Below are 22,209 nucleotides of genomic sequence, written 5' to 3' on the forward strand. Positions count from 1 at the left end.
GACGGTAGCCATTGACTTCCAAAGTATTTTTTTTCCCGTGTATTTTTGTTGTGTTCAACAAAACAAAGAAACTCATGCAGGTTTAGAACAGCTTGATGGTGAAAGCCCTAAATTATGACAAAATTTTCATTTTTGGATGAGCTATCCATTTGAAACTGCACGCTTTATCAAACCTGAATTGAAAATGCAATAACAAAAATATAAGTAGCCTACCCATTTTCAAAAATAAATTAACATTTTATTTATTTATTTAGAATTCTGCCACTGCAAAAATAAATTATATTATATTATATTATATTATATTATATTATATTATATTATATTATATTATAGCCTATATTATTGAAAAACAAAGACAATAAAGGTCTTGAATGTACAGTTAATTTATTTATTTTGCTAGCAAATTTTTAATAGCACACATTCGCATAGATAACTTATTTTTGAATGAATTTATGATAGGCCTACAGTGCAAACTTGGTTTGGTTTTGTTCTAGTTTCCTATTTATGTTCCATAAGAAATCTTTAAAAAGCTGTTCCCTGGATCAAGAAATAACTTTCATAATGAACTTTATAAATACATTCTTTACATAAAAGACTTAAAAATTTGACTTATCTTCTCTGCATTTAACTCAACTTTACTAATCTTCTCTGCATTTCTCATCTTCAGCTTCCTATAGTAATAAACATTAAACATTGAATGTATATTACAAACATTGCTGGGTCTTTGATGAAGTGCTTTTGTTCCTCTTGTGTAAGCGTCTGCTAAATGCATAAATGTAAACAATAGTATTGTTTTTTTTTGGTTTGTGTATTTTGCTTGTGCATTTCTTTTTATTATAAATTATTGACTTATATTTGCCTTTTAATTCATTACAAAAAAAATGGAGGGGTGGGGTGCACTAAAAAATTCAGCCGTAATGTTTGCGAAGGGAGTAATATTTTGGCATTACTGGATGTGTTTTTTTTTTACATAAAAAGTCACAAGCGCAGATTCTCATTGCGGCCACAGGATGGCGCTCTCCGCATTCATCCGACTCAACACTGCCCAGTGCCCACAAATACTAAGATGCTGGTCATAAATGCGATCATGCGGTTGCATATTCCGTATTCTCAAAATTAAATGAATATCTTCGCTCCAGCCTTTGTGTTTTGATGGTTTTAGGCCTTCTGCAATTCACTGAAACATCAACTCGCTGCTGCTGCACTGATGCTTTACAGCGCCTGGGATAAAGACATCGTTTCCCCTCCGCGAGCGCGCAATGAATGAATGAACCAGGCAAGTGTTGCTGTGCTTCGCCAGCTAAGGGGAATCGCTGAAAGCTTTTTTTCTGCATTCGTCCCCTTACAATAACGACTTGACGTGGCGTGAAGATGTTCCCGTCGTGCTGTTCTAAGCCCAAAAATGGCTCTCAGTTCAAGATGTCTTACACTAAAGTGATTTGTGGGGTGTTGGTGGTGTATGTCCTGCATACGTGCTGGGCCATATACGGCTTCATTCACACCAAACCCTGTGACAGCGTCAAAGGGGACAGCTGCGTTACATCTTATCTCACTGCCAAGCCTCGACTTCAGGTGTGTGCATCTAGTGTAACTGTCTTTGTCAAATGTATTGTAATTCGCCCGTTGCTTTAAAATCTTACAGTTCTTAATGCGTGTTATCTCTCAACAGCTTAGTGTCTATTCCGCTCTGGACCCCAGTGATGAAGCTGGACACAACCTGCTTTTCAAAGTGGACAGATTTGATATAAACGCCAAGTTCGAAAGGCAAGCTGACCTTTTGTGGTTTGTTATTCATGTGAAATATCATAATATTAATAACTTATTACGGAAATAATATAGGCCCTACATTAAAACTATATGAGCTACTTAAATGTGAAGTGTACATATTTTTTTCAAACATGTTAATTAAATTAAAATGTCTTGTATTATGTCAAAATCTGTTGCACCATCAATATTCAATGCAAACTTATTTTTTTCTGCATCAGTCATACACTGGGAGTATGAAAAGCAAATTTTTCTTAAGGTGTTCCTTTAACCCCGTTGTAGGCTACCCTATGCTGAATGTACTGATTTATGATCAAATTGAATCATTTAAATATCATATTTGTAATAACACATTTGTAATGATGAAGTTGCAATTTAGTAGCCTACATTTAAAATATATTAACTTAACTTTAACTTAGCGCACTTCAGTTAAAATTGTAATCAAGTACATTACATCTGCTCTAGAATTTTAGTCAACACATCAAAATAAGTGTACTTAAAACATGACAAAAGATAATTAAAACATAATGATTTTAAACATGCTTTAAAGTAAAACTTTTAATCTGACCTTTTATTCATTAATATATTACAGCCCCAATTCCAGAAAAGTTGGGACATTTTGTAAAATCAAGAATCTGATTTGCTAATTCTCTTGAACCGTTATTTAACTGACAATTCTAATGGTCAAATTAATATTTTGTAAATATTAACAATTTTTGATTTTGATGGCTGCAACACTCCAAAAACGTTTGGACAGAGGAAAAATAAACAGACGACAGTGGCAATAACTCTGGGACCACGTGACTCGGATGTGCTGAGATCACCGGACTTGACATGCCAGCCTCTCGTAGCTCAGAGGAGAATCCATCACAGTCTCCTACATCCTCGGGCTGATCCAGTGATCAAGGAGATCCCAAGCTCCACAGATATTTGAGCCCGGTCAATATAGCCACCCCAGCACCAAAAAAAACTCCTTAGGGGAAACTTGAGGTGTGTTGGTCATTACATGATAAGACACGTAATGTCACGTGCTTGATAATCCAGAAAAAAGATCCTTGACGCAGATGAACAATAAAATAACATTTAATAAAGACCAGGAAATCTACATAGAAACACCAGCACAAAACTTCAACACAAGGCAAAGAACAGGCGACAACTGAGAGTTTAAATACAGTGGCAATGAGGGACAGGTGAGACTAATCAATTAAACAATGAATAACTATGACAACTAAAGAAACAGGAAAAGGGAAACTTAGCAAAACAGAACAGAAAGAACTTGAAAACTAAGAGTCCCAAAATACATCGACCAAATCCGTGACAATCCAGAGAAATCTCAGTCTGTGTAGGCCAAGGCAGGAAACCTCTGTTGAATGTGCGTGACCTTCGAGCCCTCAGATGACAATGCATGAGAAATCATCAAGATACTATATTAAAAATACATTGGAAAACCAACATCAAGAAATGCATTGTATCAGACAAGATTGGGCACTTGCAAAACTGCGACAATTACTATCCTCAATTCCCAAATGATTAAAAAGTATACAGTAGTAAACATGCCTTTGTCTCAACTTTTCTGGATTGTGTTGCAGCCATCAAAATCAAAATCAAAATCACAAACAAACTGGTCAGCGAAAAACCTCAAAATCATTTCTTTGTACTTTTGTCAGTTAAATAAATGTTAAGGAGAATGAACAAATCACAGATTCTTGATTTTATTGCATTTTACAAACTGTCCCAACTTTTATGGGAATAGGGTTGAATCTGCAAGTACAGTTTATATTTTTAAGATTTTAAGTGCACTACAAGAGCACATTCAATACAATTAAGTTCTCTTCTTTTTCTTTAAAAAAAAGAGTAATTCAACTTTTTTTATTTGGCTGTTCTGTTATTGATGAGAACATACAGGTTTTAAATAATAAAACAATAAATAAGTATTTGGACACACTCTGATTGGGACCAATTAGGTACAAGTAATTGCAAACTTGCTAGTTCTGTTAGTTAGTTCTATTAAAAGGTCTAACATTCATTTGTTTGCAGATATTTGTTTTAAGCCTCATATTGTTTGATGTCCCTCAATTCCTTTTAATGCATTCTGATCACCCTGTCGGGGTTTATTCTGCAATAACAACCAACTGGACGTACATTATCCCTTATGTGGCACTCTGAATTATGTACATGTATAAATAAAGTGTTAAATAAATAAAAAATTTAATAAATAAAATGGCCATTTTCCTTGCAAATGCCACTTGGTTTGATTTTAATAATAATTTAATGACATTCAGAATTTTTTTTAAATGTGGTTTTAGGGACCAGTATATATTAAAGTATCATGGTATTTACTATGTGATACCATATGATTTACCATGTGATCTAGTACCATAGGATCACCACAGTACATTTTTGTTAGGGCTAGATGAAAATTTTATTTCCCATTTAGTTGCAGAAAGTACACTGTGGCTCAGAACTGGTGATGGGGTAAGAAATTGATTCAATTTGAGAAACTTACTTTAATATGGTTTTGACCATTTTTATTGTACAGTATGTGAATACTGAAACTGCATTGTTTGGTTCCTCAGATAGCATACAATGTTTTGTGATTAAAGGAAGGTGAGTGTCGCGGTTCCTGAGATGACCCATAACAATGGGAGCGTCCATGCCGTGGTGTTTGTGCACAAAAGTGGAGTTTCGCCTTGGAAAGACGGCAGACATGTGCGTCTTGTGACCCGTCTCACCTCTCAAGTGATCCTTCTTCAGTCTGGCACCAGCACTAACCCTGAGGTATTGTAGCAAAGTATTACTGCCCACACTTCTTCAGCGGTCTTTGTCATCGTTCAAAGTACTTGAATTCCTCCCGATCTTCAGAAAAAAAATCAGAATATTGTGGCAGCTTATTTGGTACCCTAATTACCCTTGTGAAAAAGAAGTAAATTTTAGCATACTTTAAAAACGACTACATTTTTGCGTAAATAATTTTCTTTGAAAGAACATTCTTGAGTGCAAACTGAATGTAATGTTTTCGGACAGTTAACTGCATGTTATTTGCAATTAAAGGAAAATGCATTATAGTTTACATTTATATTAAATTAATTCAGTTTAACTTAAGACGTTTTGACCCACTTAGGTAAGAGTTAAGTACATATTCATGCAATTTCATAATTACTTCTATTGTATTCTGCCGAATGTACTGACAATATACTCCTTTCATACTAGAGGCCCTACGCACATGCACACACTTCAAAAACGGCACTTTCAAGGAACAGTTCACTTGAAAATTTAAATTCTGTCATCATTTACTCACCCGCAAGTTGTTTCAAACCTGTATGAATTTCTTTCTTCTGCTGATCACAATGGAATATATTTTGAAGAATGTCTGTAACCAAACAGTTGATGGACTCCATAGTAGGAAAAGAAATACTATGGAAGTCAACGGGGTCCATCAACTGTGTATTACCGACATTCTTCAAAGTATCTTCCTTCATGTTCGGCAGAATAAAGAAATTCTTACAGGTTTGAAACAACTTGCGGGTGAGTAAATGATGACAGAATTTAAATTTTCAAGTGAACTGTTCCTTTAAATCTCTTGAAAGACATAAATGAAATTTGTACATATTCGAAATTTTGCTTATTTTGCTCAGGATAAGGATTTATTAAGCCCACATGTAATTTTAGCAATAAACCACTTCTAACCTCAGCTCTAGAGCTGTAGTTCCACCAACCACACTGTTTGTGAATGTTCAATGGAACTATGGTTTCAGGAAATGCCAAATCGTTTAACTATGCTGCTAACGACTGAACTTGTGACCACAGTTGACTAATGATGCTTTTAGGAAAGCACACCTGCATAAGATCATCATCTAAAAGCATAAAATCGTTGGGGTTCTCAACTTTACATACAGTACAGCAAAGTGAAGTATTATCTTACTTCATCAGTCCATAAAACATTAAATGAATATACCCAACTTCAAATCAGTTCATATGCTGTAAAAAATCTCAACTGATTATATAAACAGTAAATTAAGTTTAGTTGACTAAAATCAAAAATGCATCATGACAGATGTGAAGAGATAACTTGAATGTGGATACTTTCCTGTGTAAAGGCACCAGAAGAGCAGCAGATTGTTTCTTACTGGAAATCACGACTTCCTTTGAACGTAATGAATGAGGATTTCACCTTCAACAGTGCTGCGGTGCCCAGCGACCTTCGCCGCTATATGAAAATGTGAGTTATTATCTGAAACCTTGATGTGTGTGTATCTGTGTCTTAATATATCACCTGGAATTCCAGCACTGTTTGTTTTACCTTCATTTTATTCCCTCAGAGTTGAAGATGGAAAAAAGGAAAAAAAGAAATTGTATCTGCCACTTTTACTGGTTGATGAACTAAGAAGCAGATTAAAGGACTTAATTGTATGTTAAAAAAAAAACTATTTCTATTTAAAATGTAAAAATTTAAATGCGTTCGATTTATGAATGCACGTTTTACATGTTAAATTACACAGGAGATAAACAGCACCACAAAAGCAGTCCCACTGACAATATCATATGACACCATTACCTTACGCAAATTCAGAATATGGATCCACATACAAGCTGTCATATACTCACTCAAACATTTTGGTGAGTGACACACAATGCATGACATATATGAATCATATACAAAAATAATTCAATAACTAGATTCACACGTTTTCTCAGATTTATTGTTTAATTTTGTATTAATCATAAGCATGTTTTTCTTCTTTCCTTCTGGCAGGATTTTCGGAGCAGAATCTTGATGAAATTAAAGCCATGTTTGTTGATAGTGGGCTGCACATCTTGGCTTTGTACATTCTAGTGCCTGCATTCCATGTAAAAATGCTTTATAAAGATACTTGTTTTTATGTACGTTTATTATTATGTATTATCATTACTTACCGATAATGTAATATTCTGTTTTGCAGCTCTCATTTGAGGTCTTTGCCTTCAAGAATGACATAAGGTTCTGGCGAGAAAAGAAGAGTTTAGCTGGTATTTCTAGAAGATCAGGTACTGAATAAATAGCTGCAGTATGTTGGTGCAACAAGACGAGTCACAAATAATTTGTCGCAAGTGGGAAAAATGGCTATAAAATCGTGTTTGTCTCTGCAGTTGTGTGGAGATGTTTCAGTACCATCGTAATATTCCTGCACCTAATAGAAGAGAAATCCAGCTGGCTGATTCTGCTTCCCACTGGGATCTCGGCTCTATAAAAATAGGTGAAATGTGCTCATTTTGGACTGCTGGCATTTATTTCTGTTTAAACCAAACATAACTTTTCTCCACTGTCATTTGTTCGTGAATTTTAGTTATGGAAAGTGAACAGGGTCTTAGCACTTTCACCCACATTTCATGTAAGTGTTTATTACTTATACTTAGTAAGCACAGTATGGTCTATTTAAGGATTACACATCGTACTCACTGTAATTTGTTTTCTTGAAGGATGAAAGAATGGATGATTTTGAGCGCGCAACGGAAGACTATGATTCTAAGGTGTGAACAAATTATTTTTGAACCATTTCAATTTGTTCATTGAACCATTTAGTTCATTATTAATTAATGTTTCCCAAGGTCTTATAGAATTTGTCATCTTTCTTTGACACAGTTTTTTTTTTTAGTAGTTTCTCTTTACTTGTACAGGCCATGAAGTTCTTGTCATATCTGATGTATCCATTGTGTATCAGTGGGGCCATATACTCATACTTGTATCTCCAAAATAAAAGGTAACATTTAAAAATAAATAAATAATAATATTATTAATATAATGTATATATATATATATATATATATATATATATATATATATATATATATATATATACACCGGTATATATATGTTCATGATTTCTCCATATATATATACTTAGTGTAGTGGTACTGGAAAATGTGTGAATCTTTTATAAATTTGACCGACATTGAAATCTTCCTGCAAGTCCTCTAACTAGATAAAGAGAAATCCAATAAAACAAATAACACTACACATTTTAAGCAAAATAAACATCCTTGTTGTTATCTGGTGTGACGCCCTTGAGCAGCAATAACAGGAACCAAATGTTTCTATGTAACTGTGTAATCAGTTTAAAAAGTATTTTGGTCCATTCCTCCTAACAACACTGCCTCAACTCATTTAAATAAGAAAGGTCTATTCTGAATTCATCTTTCTATATAGGTCATATTTATAAAAGAAATTCACAAAAAAGGTTCACAAACTTTTTAGAGCCTCTGTAATTTTATATATATTAATATATGTATTCATGTTTCGTTTTGTTGTGTACTCTCAATAGTTGGTACTCTTGGATAACAAATGGCCTTATTAGTGGTAAGAGCTTTAATGATAAAAAGTGTTAATTAACATTTAATTACTTACTGCACAAAGAATTTCTAAATAAAATTCCTCTTCTTTTTTTTAATCATTAAGGTGTTTATGCGTTCGGGTTTCTGTCAATGGTTCCTCAGCTGTTCATCAATTACAAGGTTTGTTTATAGGCCAGTTCTAAAATACTGTTCAACTACAGTTGTCTTTTTCCTATAATGTTTCCTCTGAATGTTCCTTAAAGGGTTAGTTCACCCAAAAATGAAAATTCTGTCATTCTGTAATTACTCACCCTCATGTTGTTCAACCCCGTAAGACCTTCGTTCATCTTCGGAACACAAATTAAGATATTTTTGATTAAATCTGAGAGCTGGATCACTCCTCCATAGACTTCTAAGGGATTGAAACTTGCCGGCCCCGAAAAGTTGTTAAATACATCATTAAAATAGTCCAAGTGACTACAGTGGCTCAATCTTAAGTTTATCAAGGGACGAGAATACAAAAAACAAAAATAACGACTTTATTTCAACTATTAATTTCCTTCTCTGTGGGCCTCGAGTCAGTTCACGTAGTTGAACAGCGCAGCGCTTCTGAGTTGTACGTCACACGTAGGCTCACTATTGGCCGACGCTGGTCATGTGTGTGATGCGTGTGACATACAACACAGAAGCACTACGCTATTACACTACGTGAACTGACTCGAGGCCCACAGAGAACGAAATTAATAGTTGAAATAAAGTCGTTATTTTTGCTTTTTTTGCGCACAAAAAGTATTCTCATTTTATTTGATAAACTTGGAGTCACCAAGTTACCTGGACTATTTTAACAATGTCTTTAATAACTTTTCGGGGCTGGCAAGTTTCAATCCCTTAGAAGCCTATGGAGGAGTGATCCAGCTCTCAGATTTAATCAAAAATATCTTAATTTGTGTTCTGAAGATGAACGAAGGTCTTACGGGGTTGGAACAACATGAGGGTGAGTAAATACTGACAGAATTTTCATTTTTGGGTGAACTATCCCTTTAAGTGTGTCTTTTGCTTTTCTCCACAGTTACAATCTGTGGCTCACCTGCAGATGTCCGTCTTGATGTATAAGGTAAGTTACATTGTTATTTAATGAGAAATCGATTTTCTGTGATTTTGAAAATATACTGAAACTCTCTGAACACACAACTTTCTACCCAGTCCAAAAAGACCATTAAAATGAAGAGGCTGTTCACATTGGATGCATTACATTGCAGGTCTTCCTATTCCGATTTGTTGACTATATTTTGTTGGCGACCAGCTTACATCTTCTTTTAAAAGTGACCCAAATCCAATATCTGCATTTACAATATACATTGGTGAAGCAAGCAGAGGTAGATGTAACTAATGACCTGGAAAAAAAAGGCCAAAAAGGCAAAGCAAAAACGGTGTGATTTGCAATGGAGGCAGATGAAGTGCAAATACAAGCTTTTGCACTCTGCACAATTTTTAAAGGTCATCAAACCATGTAATGTAAATATTACATAGAAGATGTTTTTGCATTCCACTGCGCTGCTTTTTCATTGTGTTTCTATGTAAACATGCAATTAGCAGACGTCTTTGACTGTTGTACTTGCGGCTCACAGCATTCTAAAACCATGGCACTGAAGTTAAAGGAGTTAAAACACAAAACTATTGTATGTATATAAAATAAAAATAAAATATATAAAATGTATGCATTAACCTTAACACATCATCAACAACTATTTAGTGTTCAGAGACTTGCCCGCACAGTCGCAGTAAGGTAATAAGGAGGAAGTATTATTTAGATTGGTGGTTCACAACTGGTTTGGTGGTTTGGACCCACATTTTTTTCCATGGTCATTAAGCCGTGACCCAAATTTTATTTCTCAAAAATGGTTGACACACACCCAAGTACCATCCCATTTTACTTAAATATCACTAATACTGATGAATAAACAGTATAATTTAAGGCTATTACATGGTTTTTGTTAATACAATAAAGTTAGTAAGTCGGTATGAGCCAACACAATCATCAAAATAACAAAATGAAAATCAAGTTGTATTTTGGGTAACACTTTTTGGTAATTTCATGACTTACAGACAACGTAAGTACCGTGTTCCATGCTTGTATTTTCTAAAAGTCTTTCTAGAAGTATGTTTTTTGTTGTTGTTTATTCTTTGACTATGCACTCCACGACACGACCCACCAGTTGAGAAACACTGACTTAGAAAAACTGAACATAAAATGTGTGAAAGCTCATCATATATGTTCCTGGCTGTGTGTAGCACCTACCACTCTGCATATCCTAAAGAAGGATCTTAAAGTTAGGGCTGAAGCCTATATTTAATATTGAAATAATATTACAATGGCCATAAACTAAATTATGACTTTTGGGAGCAAGAAACATCTCAGGTGAAAAAATAAGACAACATTATCTTTTAATATATATATTATTGGTCCCACTTTATATTAAGTGGCTTTAAGTATTATGTACTTACATTGAAAAATATGTACAATGTACTTATTGTGTTCATGTTGTATTGTTAAACACTTTTGCTTCTATTGAGGTGTGATACGGGTAAGGTTAGGGGCTGGTGTGGTGGTATGGGTAGGTTTAAGGGTGGGTTAAGGTGGAAGGGAAGGATCAACAGTGTAATTACAAATGTAATTACATACATTCATTAATTACAATTAATGTTAATTACAATTAATTACAAATAGCTGTAATTACATTCCGGTATTTTTTAAAATATAAGTACAATGTAAAAACATGTATGTACTGTACACAATAAGCCCATTGTATCAAATTATTAGTTTCAATGTAAGTACATAGTACTTAAAGCCACTTAATATGAAGTGGGACCATATTTTTTTTATATCAGAACATTAAATGTTTTCAATGGGGAAAACCAATATAACATTTCTTTTAAGTTGTTTCTGCTTAATAGGGAGTCTTAAGACTTAAATATAAAGTTTGATGAATTCCTTTTGCTTATCAGGGCTTGAACACATTCATCAGTGATGTGTTCAGTGGAATAATAACAACCCCTGGACCCCATCAGTTGGCATGCTTCAGAGATGATGTGGTCTTCCTCATCTACCTCTATCAGCGCAGGTGGGGAAAGCAAACAGTTGGTGCATGTGGAATAGGATGAAGGAATGAACGAGTCAATCCACAAAAAGCCCCTTGCAGAGTAATTTCTGTACAGTAAATCTAAGTAAATATCTTAGTAATGTAGCTACATTTTCATTACCATGACATTGGTTCAGTTCTTTTCCTGACAGTATCCACTTTTCCACTAACAAGTTATTTTTTCCAGTAGGTTTCAGTAGCATTAATAAAACACATTCTCCTAAACTGTCCTCTATCTCTGAAGAAATAGGAAGATTCATTTTAGTTTGGATGGTTTAATACAAATGATTCCCAGGTTTCTTTTCTAGTTCCTCCTGCATTTTCCAGTCTTATATTAAATATTTAGTTAAATGGTTCATCACTATGTTTTTCACACTACGTTATATAAATCACTTTTTTTGTATTTTACTACTTGTATTAGGTTTTAGGTATATAGGTTTCAGATAAATACTTAAATACAATTCACTACCATTCAAAAGTTTGGCATCAGTAATTGTTTTTAAGAAATTAGCAATACTTAAGAAATTGTTGTGCAAGGGCACATCAAAAGGGACAGTTAAGATAAGATAATGCCTTTATTTGTCTCACAAGTGAGAAAATTCAAGGGGAAAAATACAGCATGACATGAGGAGAAAAAAGGCAACCCCCAGACAATGCTCCTGTAAGGAGTACAGTGTGGGAACAGCAAAAAAAACACCTCAGCAACATTAGCACACAATCAGTACACTCTACATGAACAAGACTTGCAACAAGGGTGGGGAGTGGGGGATGGAGGTAGCCCAGCCCAGGCAAGCAGCCATCCGGTCCTGCAGCCATTTCAGGCGCTGGTCACAGACCCGCCTGTCAGACTGGGGGTACAAAGCGGCGAAGGCAAGGGATGGGGTGTGAGACGGGTGATTGCATATCTATATATGTGTAAGAGTTCATGTATGTGTAGGCCTGGAGAGTCGCTATGCCTGGCATCATAATCTAGGTGCATCAGTCCCCAGGATTGTCATAGCGATACACAGCAAGTTTCCATGGAGACAACCTTGATCAGGTCACAGACAGAGTCAACAATCGCCAGGTGTCTGGGGAGTCGGGCAAGGAACCCAAGAGCGGCTCACTGCAGTACTCTTCCTTGGCCAAGGCCAGTGCTGGTTGAGGGCGGCCGAAAACAGATAAGATTGAGATTGTTTGGTCTTGGGGCGAGTAGTCGCATTCAATTTACACGGCTATTCTCCTGGTCCATTTTGGTCTCCGAAATGATCCATTTGCCTTTGCAAAGCTGTGAGCTTCTCCATGATATTATCCATATTGTGGTTCATAGACAATCTGAGTGCTGACAGCTCTGCCCACCGCTTCAGTCATGACGGGCAGCCTTGTGAGGTTTTGGACAGCTGTCACCATCTTCTTAATTCCTCGATAAACCAGGGCAATACCTAATCCAATCAGCAGAAGACCTGTTATCATGGTTCCGAATAGGCAGATATCTTCAACGTCCTCCACGGAAAGAGCTGCCAGACACACAACCCGCCACCTCTACCACGCGTCCATCGTGTAGCCAGCTGCGAACATTCCAGCTGGGCAGTCAGGTTCCCCCGAACCCAAGCTTCTCGTTAAGAAGATGGTGTCAATTGCGTTGAGGGACCAGTTGATCATATCCATGATTTCTTAGTTTGGAGAGCAGTGCTGAGAGCGTCTCTCAAAGTACAAGACAGTAGACTAGACGTGACGAGAGGAGCAGAGCAGGGGAAGTAAGGTGAGGGAGAGGGAGAGAAAATAGGGGAACTAGGGGGTTGTAGTTGGGATCTCGACTCACTTTTCTGGCTAAAGAGTCACCTCATCCACTCTCTGCGCTGGTCCTTCTGCAATGCACAAGGCCACAACGGCTAACACTAAGGAGTATATGAGGGCAACAACAGGAGCATTTCCGTCGGGTCAATCCCCACGGGCCTCCAATTCCTCACCTTGCATGTTGCTCCCAGTGGAGTTCCCGGATGAGTTTGATGTTGCGTCACATGGCGCACCTGAATCTCATTCATGGCTCCAGATGAGGATGAGCTGTCAATAGCATCATCGGGCATAGAAGACTCGGCTGGGCTCCCACCCTCCGGTGTGGTGGCCCAGTCTGAGTGTGACTCTGAGTCGGCGGCCATGCTTGCTCAGGCCATCGAGAGCATCGGGCTAGAGTGGAATCCTATGGAATGCTGTCTGTTGGATTGGTATTTGGGCTCGGAGCGCGACTCACAGCTGTGTATTGCCCCAGCACCTTTTTTTCCCGTAAGTGCATGAGGAGCTCACAAAGTCATGGAAGGCACCTTTTACTGCCTGGTTCCGCTTTACGAGCTCTTCCACCCTCACTACCCTCAACGGTGGGGCAGCCAAGGGGTATAGGTTCCACAGGTGGAGTGTTCAATTGCGATGCATTTATGCCCGCAAAATGCCGCGACCTGGCGAAATCGTACCAGACTCCCTTTCTAGGGCCTAAGTTCACTTTGTCTCTAACAGCGAAGGCTTGCGATGCTGCTGGACAGGCCGCCTCCACCATACATGCCATGGCCATCTTGCAGGTCCATCAGGCTAAAGCTCTAAAAGAGCTGCACGAGGGTAGTTCTGAGCCGGGATTGATGCAGAAACTACGCTTAGCGACTTACTTCACTCTCAGAGCGACCAAAGTCTCGCAGGGGCCCACAGCCAGGCTGCAGCATCGAGTTGCCCCCTGGAATGCGACACAGCCCACTCATCAGGCGACCCACAAGAGCATAAAGAAGGCTTTGAAGGATCCCTGAGACGGGTGACCCAGGGATGGCAGGATCTGTTCTTTCCCAGGAGGTGGCAAACTCAATGCTCCTTCCCCCGGTAGTCCCTCCTACCACAGGGACTTCTTTCCACGGGTGGGTAATTTCCAGGAGGTAAGTTCATGTGATGTATTCTCCACATATTAACCTCCCCAAGGGCAGGATGTGGTGTCTGTAGTGTTCTTTCTCTCATCTGGGAGGACGAGCGCTTCCTCAGCAATCCGATCTGAAAATAGCTATGATTACTTTCCTAAAAAAAAAAAGAGAGAACTGAAAAGTTCATGGAAGTTCAGCTGGAGCAACCTATTCCAATTGTAAGTACTGTCCTTTGATCCCAGAGTGGTACGAAGGACTACACGGCTTATGTGGTGAGTTGGTTAGGTTATGATTGGTTATGATCAGTTTTATCACACATCACAATGCCACAGATGTTCCAAGTTTTGAGGGAGTGTGCAATTGGCATGCTGACTGCAGGAATGTCCACCAGAGCTGTTGCCCATGAATTGAATGTTCATTTCTCTACCATAAGCCATCTCCAAAGGTGTTTCAGATAATTTTCCAGTACATCCAACCGGCCTCACAACCCCAGACCACGTGTAACCACACCAGCCCAGGACCTCCACATCCAGCATCTTCACCTCAAGATCGTCTGAGACCAGCCACCCGGATAGCTGCTGCAACAATCGGTTTTCATAACCAAATAATTTCTGCACAAACTGTCAGAAACCATCTCAGGGAAGCTCATCTGCATGCTCGTCATCCTCATCGGGGTCTCGACCTGACTGCAGTTCGTCGTTGTAACCAACTTGAGTGAGCAAATGCTCACATTCGATGGCGCCTGGTACTTTGGAGAGGTGTTCTCTTCACGGATGAATCCCGGTTTTCACTGTACAGGGCAGATGGCAGACAGCGTGTATGGTGTCGTGTGGGTGAACGGTTTGCTGATGTCAACGTTGTGGATCGAGTGGCCCATGGTGGTGGTGGGGTTATGGTATGGGCAGGCGTATGTTATGGACAACGAAAACAGGTGCATTTTATTGATGGCATTTTGAATGCACAGAGATACCGTGACGAGATCCTGAGGCCCATTGTTGTGCCATTCATCCACGACCATCACCTCATGTTGCAGCATGATAATGCACGGCCCCATGTTGCAAGGATCTGTACCCAATTCCTGGAAGCTGAAAACATCGCAGTTCTTGCTTGGCCAGCATACTCAGCGGACATGTCACCCATTGAGCATGTTAGGGATGCTTTGGCTTGGCCTATATGATAGCGTGTTCCAGGTCCTGCCAATCAATATCCAGCAATTTCGCACAGTCATTGAAGAGGAGTGGACCAACATTCCACAGGCAGCAATCAACAACCTGATCAACTCTATGCGAAGGAGATGTGTTGCACTGCGTGAGGCAAATGGTGGTCACACCAGATACTGAACTGGTTTTCGAACCAGAGAAATAGGCCTTCATAGAAAAATTCTTAGATCTTTGAGTTCAGCTCATCAAAAATAGGGGCAAAAATAAAAGTGTTGCGTTTATAATTTTGTTGAGTGTAGTAAACAGATACTATTTATAATAGTAATAATATTTCACAACATTGACATTTTTACTGTATTCTTGATCAAATGAATGCAGACCCCAAACTTTTGAATGGTAGTAGGCCTATATATGTATGTAAACTTGAATACAGTTTACATTATCAGTAGCTTTTAACTTGATACAGTTACTACGTAGTTTTCCAGTCTTTATTGAGGATACAGTTATTAGCCATGGCTAACAAATGTTAAATTCACTGTCCTCAGGATTTATCCAGTGAGCAAGTCCAGGTCACGTGATTTCGGGGCGTCACACAGGAAGAAACCCAAAGGAAAGCTACATGAAGACTAAGCGTCCGCGACGTTCTCTGACAGCTTGCGCTCTCCATGCATGCAATACAGGAGAAATGCTAGAGCACTGAAGAAGGGCATTACAGTCGTCGAAAGTTCTGTGTATTTTTGTAACGATCCTGCCTCCTGCTGTCTGCTGCAAAATCTACACCTACTTGAACAAGCCAGAACTGATGAGAATAGCAGAGCACACCTGCTTTAGAACAAATCAGTGTGTACTATTCACTCAGGCCGATCCATCAAACCATTAAAAAGTGATGTAAGCTCTAAAAGAAACTACAGCAACACCCACCTGGGCTTTTACGTCCTTTGAAAGAATGACTGCAATGGCAAAACCTGTGATTACAAAATCTTCACAACTGTTTTTAAACGTCCAAAATAACACTCACTAGTTGTTTTGAACAGAAATGCACATTCTACAGATTTTGAAACACATTGAGTTAGCTGCTTTGCAGTTTTCGTTTGTTTTGCATTTGAACCATAATTGTATACATTCCTTTTTGACATGCTGTGCACTTCAACTGGAAATTAATCTGTTGAAAAGGTACTGACTTTTTCATTTTCTGGAATAGCAAGCTTCAGTACAGTATTTATTGCAAATGTTTAAAGAGTATCAGTCTGTCATGTGCATTATTTGGTCTTGTTTATTATGAAAGTATAATTTTAGATGAAAAAAGTCAACTATACATCTGTTTGACTATATCTAGGTTTCATTTGACTTTTAAAGAATGTTTTATTAAAGTCTGACAACAGAATTATTTTCTTCTGGGTTTTTCATCGTGTTGCCTTTAAACAAATCCTCAACAAACAAAAAAAGGAGATGATTTAATCTGTGTTGTGGAAGTTTCAACCATTAGTGGAAGCAGTCTAACCTGTTTAGTGGACTCAGAAGGAAAGGAACATAATAGGAATATTTAAACACTAACCATGATGATGACATCAGATAAACAAACCACTATATACAGACTCGAATGTACAGAGTGTAAATGTCAGCAATTTTTACCTACCCTCATAATTATGATGGAATAAAAGTGCAACTGAATTTTTCACTGAAGTCAGTCTAGATTATTCTGAATTTTCTTACACTATACGTCTCAGTCGTAAAGCCAAGAAGGATGTGACATCATCCGCGACAAAGCTACATACAAAATGCTCTGTTTGTAAAATCTAACAGTTGTCATGTAAGAAGTGACACAAGAACAAAAGTATGAGGGAATGCCAGCTGTGCTGGTGTGTGGCTTCTTTCACTTGTTCTTTCTAAAGGACAAGTGAAAGAATGTCTGCATGGGAGGATCTTTGAGGAGACAGTGAGTTTCAGTCAGAAGCAGAAACACCCAGTGAACTTCTCCGACACATGCAGTCAGTGCTTCAGCAACATGGAGACTCTTTCTACTCTGCTCTTTTTACTTCTAACTGTACACTCAGGTATGGCTTCTCAAACACTTGCTTGAATTGCATTTTGGATTGTCAACGTGCTTTCATGGTTAATGTTTGGTAATCCATTTTGAAAGAACAGTTTTGTAATATCTGTCTGTTTTGAAATGAAAATCCATTTGCTATTTCTAAACAGTGCTAAGAATTTTTGTATGGTTAAAAAAAAGGATTGATACAATTAATATTATATATGCTACCGCTCAAAAGTTTGGAGTCTGTAGAATTTTGTACGTTGTTTTTAAAGGAATGTCTTATATGTTCACTAAAGGCTGCATTTAGTTGATTAAAAATACAGTAAAAACAACAATATTGTGTACAGTATTACTATATTAATAATTGTATATGATGTTATAACTGTTTTCTATTTTAAAGTTTTATTTATTCCTGTGATGGCAAAGCTGGATTTTCCGCATCATTACTCCTGTCTTCAGTGTCACATGATCCTTCAGAAATCAATCTAAAATGGAAACTTTGTGGAAACTATACTTTTTCAGGACCTTTTAAGTAATAGAACGTTCAAAATAACAGTTTTTTTTAAATCGTCCTTGCTGAATTAAAGTATTAATGTCTTTAAAAAAAAAAAAAAATCTGATTGACCCCAAACTTTTAAACGGTACTTTATATTCAACTGGGTTATGGGCAACTTTCTAAGATTGGGTCTTACTCTAACCCTTTTCATGATTATGTAAGTGCCGGTTAATATTTACCTAAGCTGAATGTGTATTGTGTAAACAACATTTTCCAGCACTATCAGTTTCAAAGGTGGTGAAATAGTATTAGAATACAGTGTTCTCAATTGTGAATTTCAACTGTTAGATTGCATAATAAAAATGACAATTCAATTCAATATTGATAACGTAAATTCATGTATTTCTTTAAGAGCAGTCTGTTTTCCTCTCTTGCAGTAAGTGCGCTTAAGTGTTACGTGTGTGGCTCTGTAACATCAAATCAAGAATGTAACAAAAACCTTCAGGACTGCCAGGCTCCTCTGGACACCTGCATGACCACTGTAGGCACACTAGGTGAGCACATGCCCTCGACATTAAAGCAGATCACTGTGGGGAAAATGTAGAAATTGAGGAAGGAAAAATGATCTGATAATAATGAGTGTATTAAAATAGGATAGATTTCATAGAATAAAATAGTTCTACTTCAGAACATCAGGTATCAGCATTATAGGTATCTTTCTTTAGAGAATTAGCTACTAAACAGAATTCTTAAAGACAAATCTTGTCAGGACATGGCTCCAAATTTTATAGTATACACAAATCATGTTTTGTAGTCTTAGGTGTCAATTAATATACTTTTTAATTAAAGAGTTTTGTTTTTGATGCCTCATAGAAGTTACTAATGTTGTTGTCACAGGGGTGTAAGAAGCAGGCATATGATGAAGTATAAACGTAGACTTTAACAATACACAGGTAGTCCACATGCAGGGCAAGAAAACACACCTTAACATAAACGTGACCAGACAATGAGCGATACAAACAGAAGAACTTGAGATGAAACAGAGATGATAAACTAAATGATCAGCAGCTGCAGTGACGATTAATCAGTATCCATAGAAACTAATGATTGGCGGGAAACTAAGGGTACGTTGACACGACCACAATGCTTAAAACTGAGAAGTTTTCCCTTTGAGTTTTGTGCGTAGCCTACAGACGACACCATTGTCAAAATGATCCCCATCCACACGGATCCGCAGAAACGAGTAAAAACACTGTATTCTGCTGCCAGACCCTTAGATGGCGATGAAACACTGTACTGAACACGTAATGCGCATGTGCATGACGTCCCAGTCTTCACAGATTCGCATTTTGCTGTTTACACGGAGACCGTTTTCAAAAACTTGCACTTTGAAACCCGTTTTCAAAAGTTTGCGTTTTCAGGCACCCAAAAATGCCGTTGTCGTGTAAACGAACGGCCAAAACGCATACAAAGTTTTACGTTTTTAGTAAAACGCTGTCGTGTAAACAGACCCTAAGACAAAGGAGAACATGTGACTGAGAAAAAGTAAGGGGCTGTTTGCACAGCACCGTTTTCAACTAAAAACGTAAAACTTTTTATGCGTTTTGGCCGTTCGTTTACACGACAACGGCATTTTTGGTGCCTCAACTCAAACTTTTGAAAACGGGTTTCAAAGTGACAGTTTTTGAAAACGGTCTCCGTGTAAAAACAACAAAAACGCAAATGTCTGAAGACGATGACGTCATGCACATGCATATTGCAGTGTTTCATCGCCATCTAATGGCCTGGCGCCAGAATACAGTGTTTTTAGTCGTTTCCACGGATCCATGTGAATGGGGATCATTTTGACAATGTACGCTCAAAACTTAAAGGAAAAACTTATCAGTTTCAAGCATCGTTGTCGTGTGAACGTACCCTAAAAGTCCATGAAAATGAAACTAAGATCAAAATAACTGAATGTCCGTGACAGTATAACATTCTGGTTTGGGTGGGAAATATCTTTGCATTGTAAAAAGGTCCATTTAATTTTTAAAAAGGGTGATTGAAACTTGTGTTTTACTTTGATTTGTGCCTCTACATTGATTAGAGTTAGCCTATAACGTATATTTGTCTTCACTGAAAAAAGTCAAATTAGCAAGCAAATAATAATACTATACATAGGCTAATATACATCCAACAATGAAACTTATCAAAAAAAAAATAATCTGCTCATTTCAGTTTCTGCTAAATGCCTTTCTTCAGAAAACCACTAAACGGGAGACATACAGATAACATCAGAACATATCCCCGATTTATATCACACTCACAAAACATGTTGCCAAACTTCCACTACCTGACTAAGGTCTATAATATTTAATATACATCAGGGTTTTATGGCTCATTGTATGACTTAGAGGAGCTCATTTGAGGAGGCAAAAACAAAGTTTTATTAAGAGAATATGCAATTTGTTGCATTTGCTAACAAAAACAGTAAGATGAAATTCTGATAGCTTGTAATAGCCTAAATCAATATCGTTATAACAGTAGCCTATAGCACTTGCATAAAATAGCCTACATTTAATAATCAGTTGTCACTCTATCCACCTTTTTTCATGACGAGCCTACTGTGAGAAGAGAAACAACAAGAAGAAAAACACAACATTTACCGCCACGTCAAAGAGATAAGAAGCAAAAGAGGCACTTCCGACCTGGGGAACTTCAAGACTGAAACAAATCATTTCAAATAAGCTTGCCCTACAAATGATCAGCCAGTTTGACTGAATGAGCTGTCAATTTCTCTGATTTTCATCAGAGGAATAACGTATTACTTGATACTTTAATATGTGATATAGGCTGTCACAAGAATATCTATGGCAAGAGCTCTTATCAGTCCCTACTTTCGGTAACACTTTATTTTACAGTGTCATTGTTCCATATTATGTTACATGTAGTTACTAAATAGCAATAGCTATAAATTAAGCAATTACATGCAAAAACCCTAAACCAAACCTAATCCATGTAGTTACTTAACAATAATGTAAAATAAATGTAACCAGTGGAATGCATAGAAAAAAAAAGAATGTAACCCAGCATTCCTTTCCTCATTCTTTTCGTTTCTCTTTGCATTCGGCTGTTAATGTATATTAATATATATATATATATATATATATATATATATATATATATATATAGCCTATGCTATAGGCTACTGCGCATTTGTGGTCTGCCCTTCTGATCTAATTTACAATATCCCATGAATAATTCACTGGAATGCACTAAGAATCTCTCGTTCCATTTTTTTCTTATTATTGCGTTCATAGAGCGAGCCTTTCACTGATTCTTTAGTTTAAAGGAAGTTACTCACATAATTACAAGAAGCTTCATGGGGCGTATGAAAAAGGTGGATATATTCAAATGCTTCATTTTATGATCAAAGCTCTGTAGTATTTTTTGCAGTGGGCACAATGTAGCGCAATGACTGATCTGTACAAATAAACATTATAAATGATCAAGTGATACAGTAAGCCTAGAAATATATATATATATATATATATATATATATATATATATATATATATATATATATATATATATATATATATATATATATATAAGTTATTCTGTTTACTTTATAAAAATCATTAAAGATTTCATAGTACCATGACCTGAAGTTTTAGAATTAGGCTATACTAAGAGGTCTTTTACTTGCTATAAAAAAATTTGCATAAATGAGCTTCCAAAACATTGAGGCAAGAACAGATTTCAAGACGTCAGATGTTCTGATACAAAAAAGTTGGATGCGTTAGTCATAAAAAAACAAACTATTCAACATGGTAGAGGGAAAAAACTAGATAAACTTTGAATTTGTCTTTTTAGGAAGTGTTACTGCCATTGTGAAGACATGCTCCCATTCAAAAATCTGCACAAGTGCTGCTGCATCCGCCTCTGTGGACAGTAATGGAGATGGAGTCCAGGTGACATGCTGTAACAGTTACCTGTGTAACTACAGTGGAGCTGCCAGCGTTACACTGCACAGATGGCTGATGGTCCTACCACTGCTCCTCATCACCCTCCTCTTCAGACAGAACACTTGAAATGTGGAACACTCAGGGTTTTGATGGATTAAATCCCATCATGGACTACCTTCTAACTACTGAACTGAGCTATCTAGAAAAATTAATTTCCCCTGCTTCATTACTTCTTTGGTAACGGCATTTTTGTTAAAATAAGGATGTTGGCCTATGTTATTTGACTACATAGCCTATAATAAAAGAATAAAACATATTTTTATTCAGAGATCAACAGTCTGTCATTAGTCTGCCACAAAAAAACAACATTAAAATCAAATGTTATTGTGAAAAAAAACAATGACTGTTGTAACCGTGTGTAAATCAGACCTTTCAGGCTATAGCCATTCATATTTTGAATGAAAATTAGCTTATCAATGCAT

General features: G+C 37.1%; 2 protein-coding genes across 2 annotated transcripts; both read left to right on the plus strand.

Moving 5' to 3' along the window:
• Positions 1-1,040: 1,040 nt before the first annotated feature.
• On the plus strand, positions 1,041-16,630 carry LOC143714389 (lipid scramblase CLPTM1L-like). The gene is made up of 17 exons (XM_077205498.1): positions 1,041-1,572; positions 1,670-1,764; positions 4,368-4,542; positions 5,862-5,983; positions 6,084-6,171; positions 6,264-6,381; positions 6,518-6,612; positions 6,705-6,789; positions 6,892-6,983; positions 7,089-7,133; positions 7,222-7,272; positions 7,420-7,502; positions 8,064-8,098; positions 8,198-8,253; positions 9,143-9,187; positions 11,080-11,195; positions 15,795-16,630. Exons 1-17 carry the CDS (start codon positions 1,372-1,374, stop codon positions 15,877-15,879), a joined length of 1,587 nt encoding a protein of 528 aa, XP_077061613.1. The 5' UTR covers positions 1,041-1,371; the 3' UTR covers positions 15,880-16,630.
• A 507-nt stretch (positions 16,631-17,137) lies between these two features.
• Positions 17,138-22,127, plus strand: LOC143715782 (prostate stem cell antigen-like). The gene is made up of 3 exons (XM_077207553.1): positions 17,138-17,303; positions 18,218-18,334; positions 21,636-22,127. Exons 1-3 carry the CDS (start codon positions 17,255-17,257, stop codon positions 21,851-21,853), a joined length of 384 nt encoding a protein of 127 aa, XP_077063668.1. The 5' UTR covers positions 17,138-17,254; the 3' UTR covers positions 21,854-22,127.
• Positions 22,128-22,209: the final 82 nt, after the last annotated feature.

Source organism: Siphateles boraxobius, unplaced genomic scaffold (genome assembly GCF_051911475.1).
Source record: "Siphateles boraxobius isolate OS27281-9 unplaced genomic scaffold, OSU_SipBor_1 12, whole genome shotgun sequence".
NCBI classification, from domain to species: Eukaryota; Metazoa; Chordata; class Actinopteri; order Cypriniformes; family Leuciscidae; genus Siphateles; species Siphateles boraxobius.

Coding starts and splice junctions, on each gene's coding strand:
- LOC143714389 (XM_077205498.1), top strand. CDS start 1,372: ATGTTCCCGTCGTGCTGTTCTAAGCCCAAAAATGGCTCTCAGTTCAAG. Junction 4,543..5,861: donor GCACCAGCACTAACCCTGAG/GTATTGTAGCAA, acceptor TCCTGTGTAAAG/GCACCAGAAGAGCAGCAGAT. Junction 6,984..7,088: donor TGCTTCCCACTGGGATCTCG/GCTCTATAAAAA, acceptor CGTGAATTTTAG/TTATGGAAAGTGAACAGGGT.
- LOC143715782 (XM_077207553.1), top strand. CDS start 17,255: ATGGAGACTCTTTCTACTCTGCTCTTTTTACTTCTAACTGTACACTCA. Junction 17,304..18,217: donor ACTTCTAACTGTACACTCAG/GTATGGCTTCTC, acceptor CCTCTCTTGCAG/TAAGTGCGCTTAAGTGTTAC. Junction 18,335..21,635: donor GACCACTGTAGGCACACTAG/GTGAGCACATGC, acceptor TTGTCTTTTTAG/GAAGTGTTACTGCCATTGTG.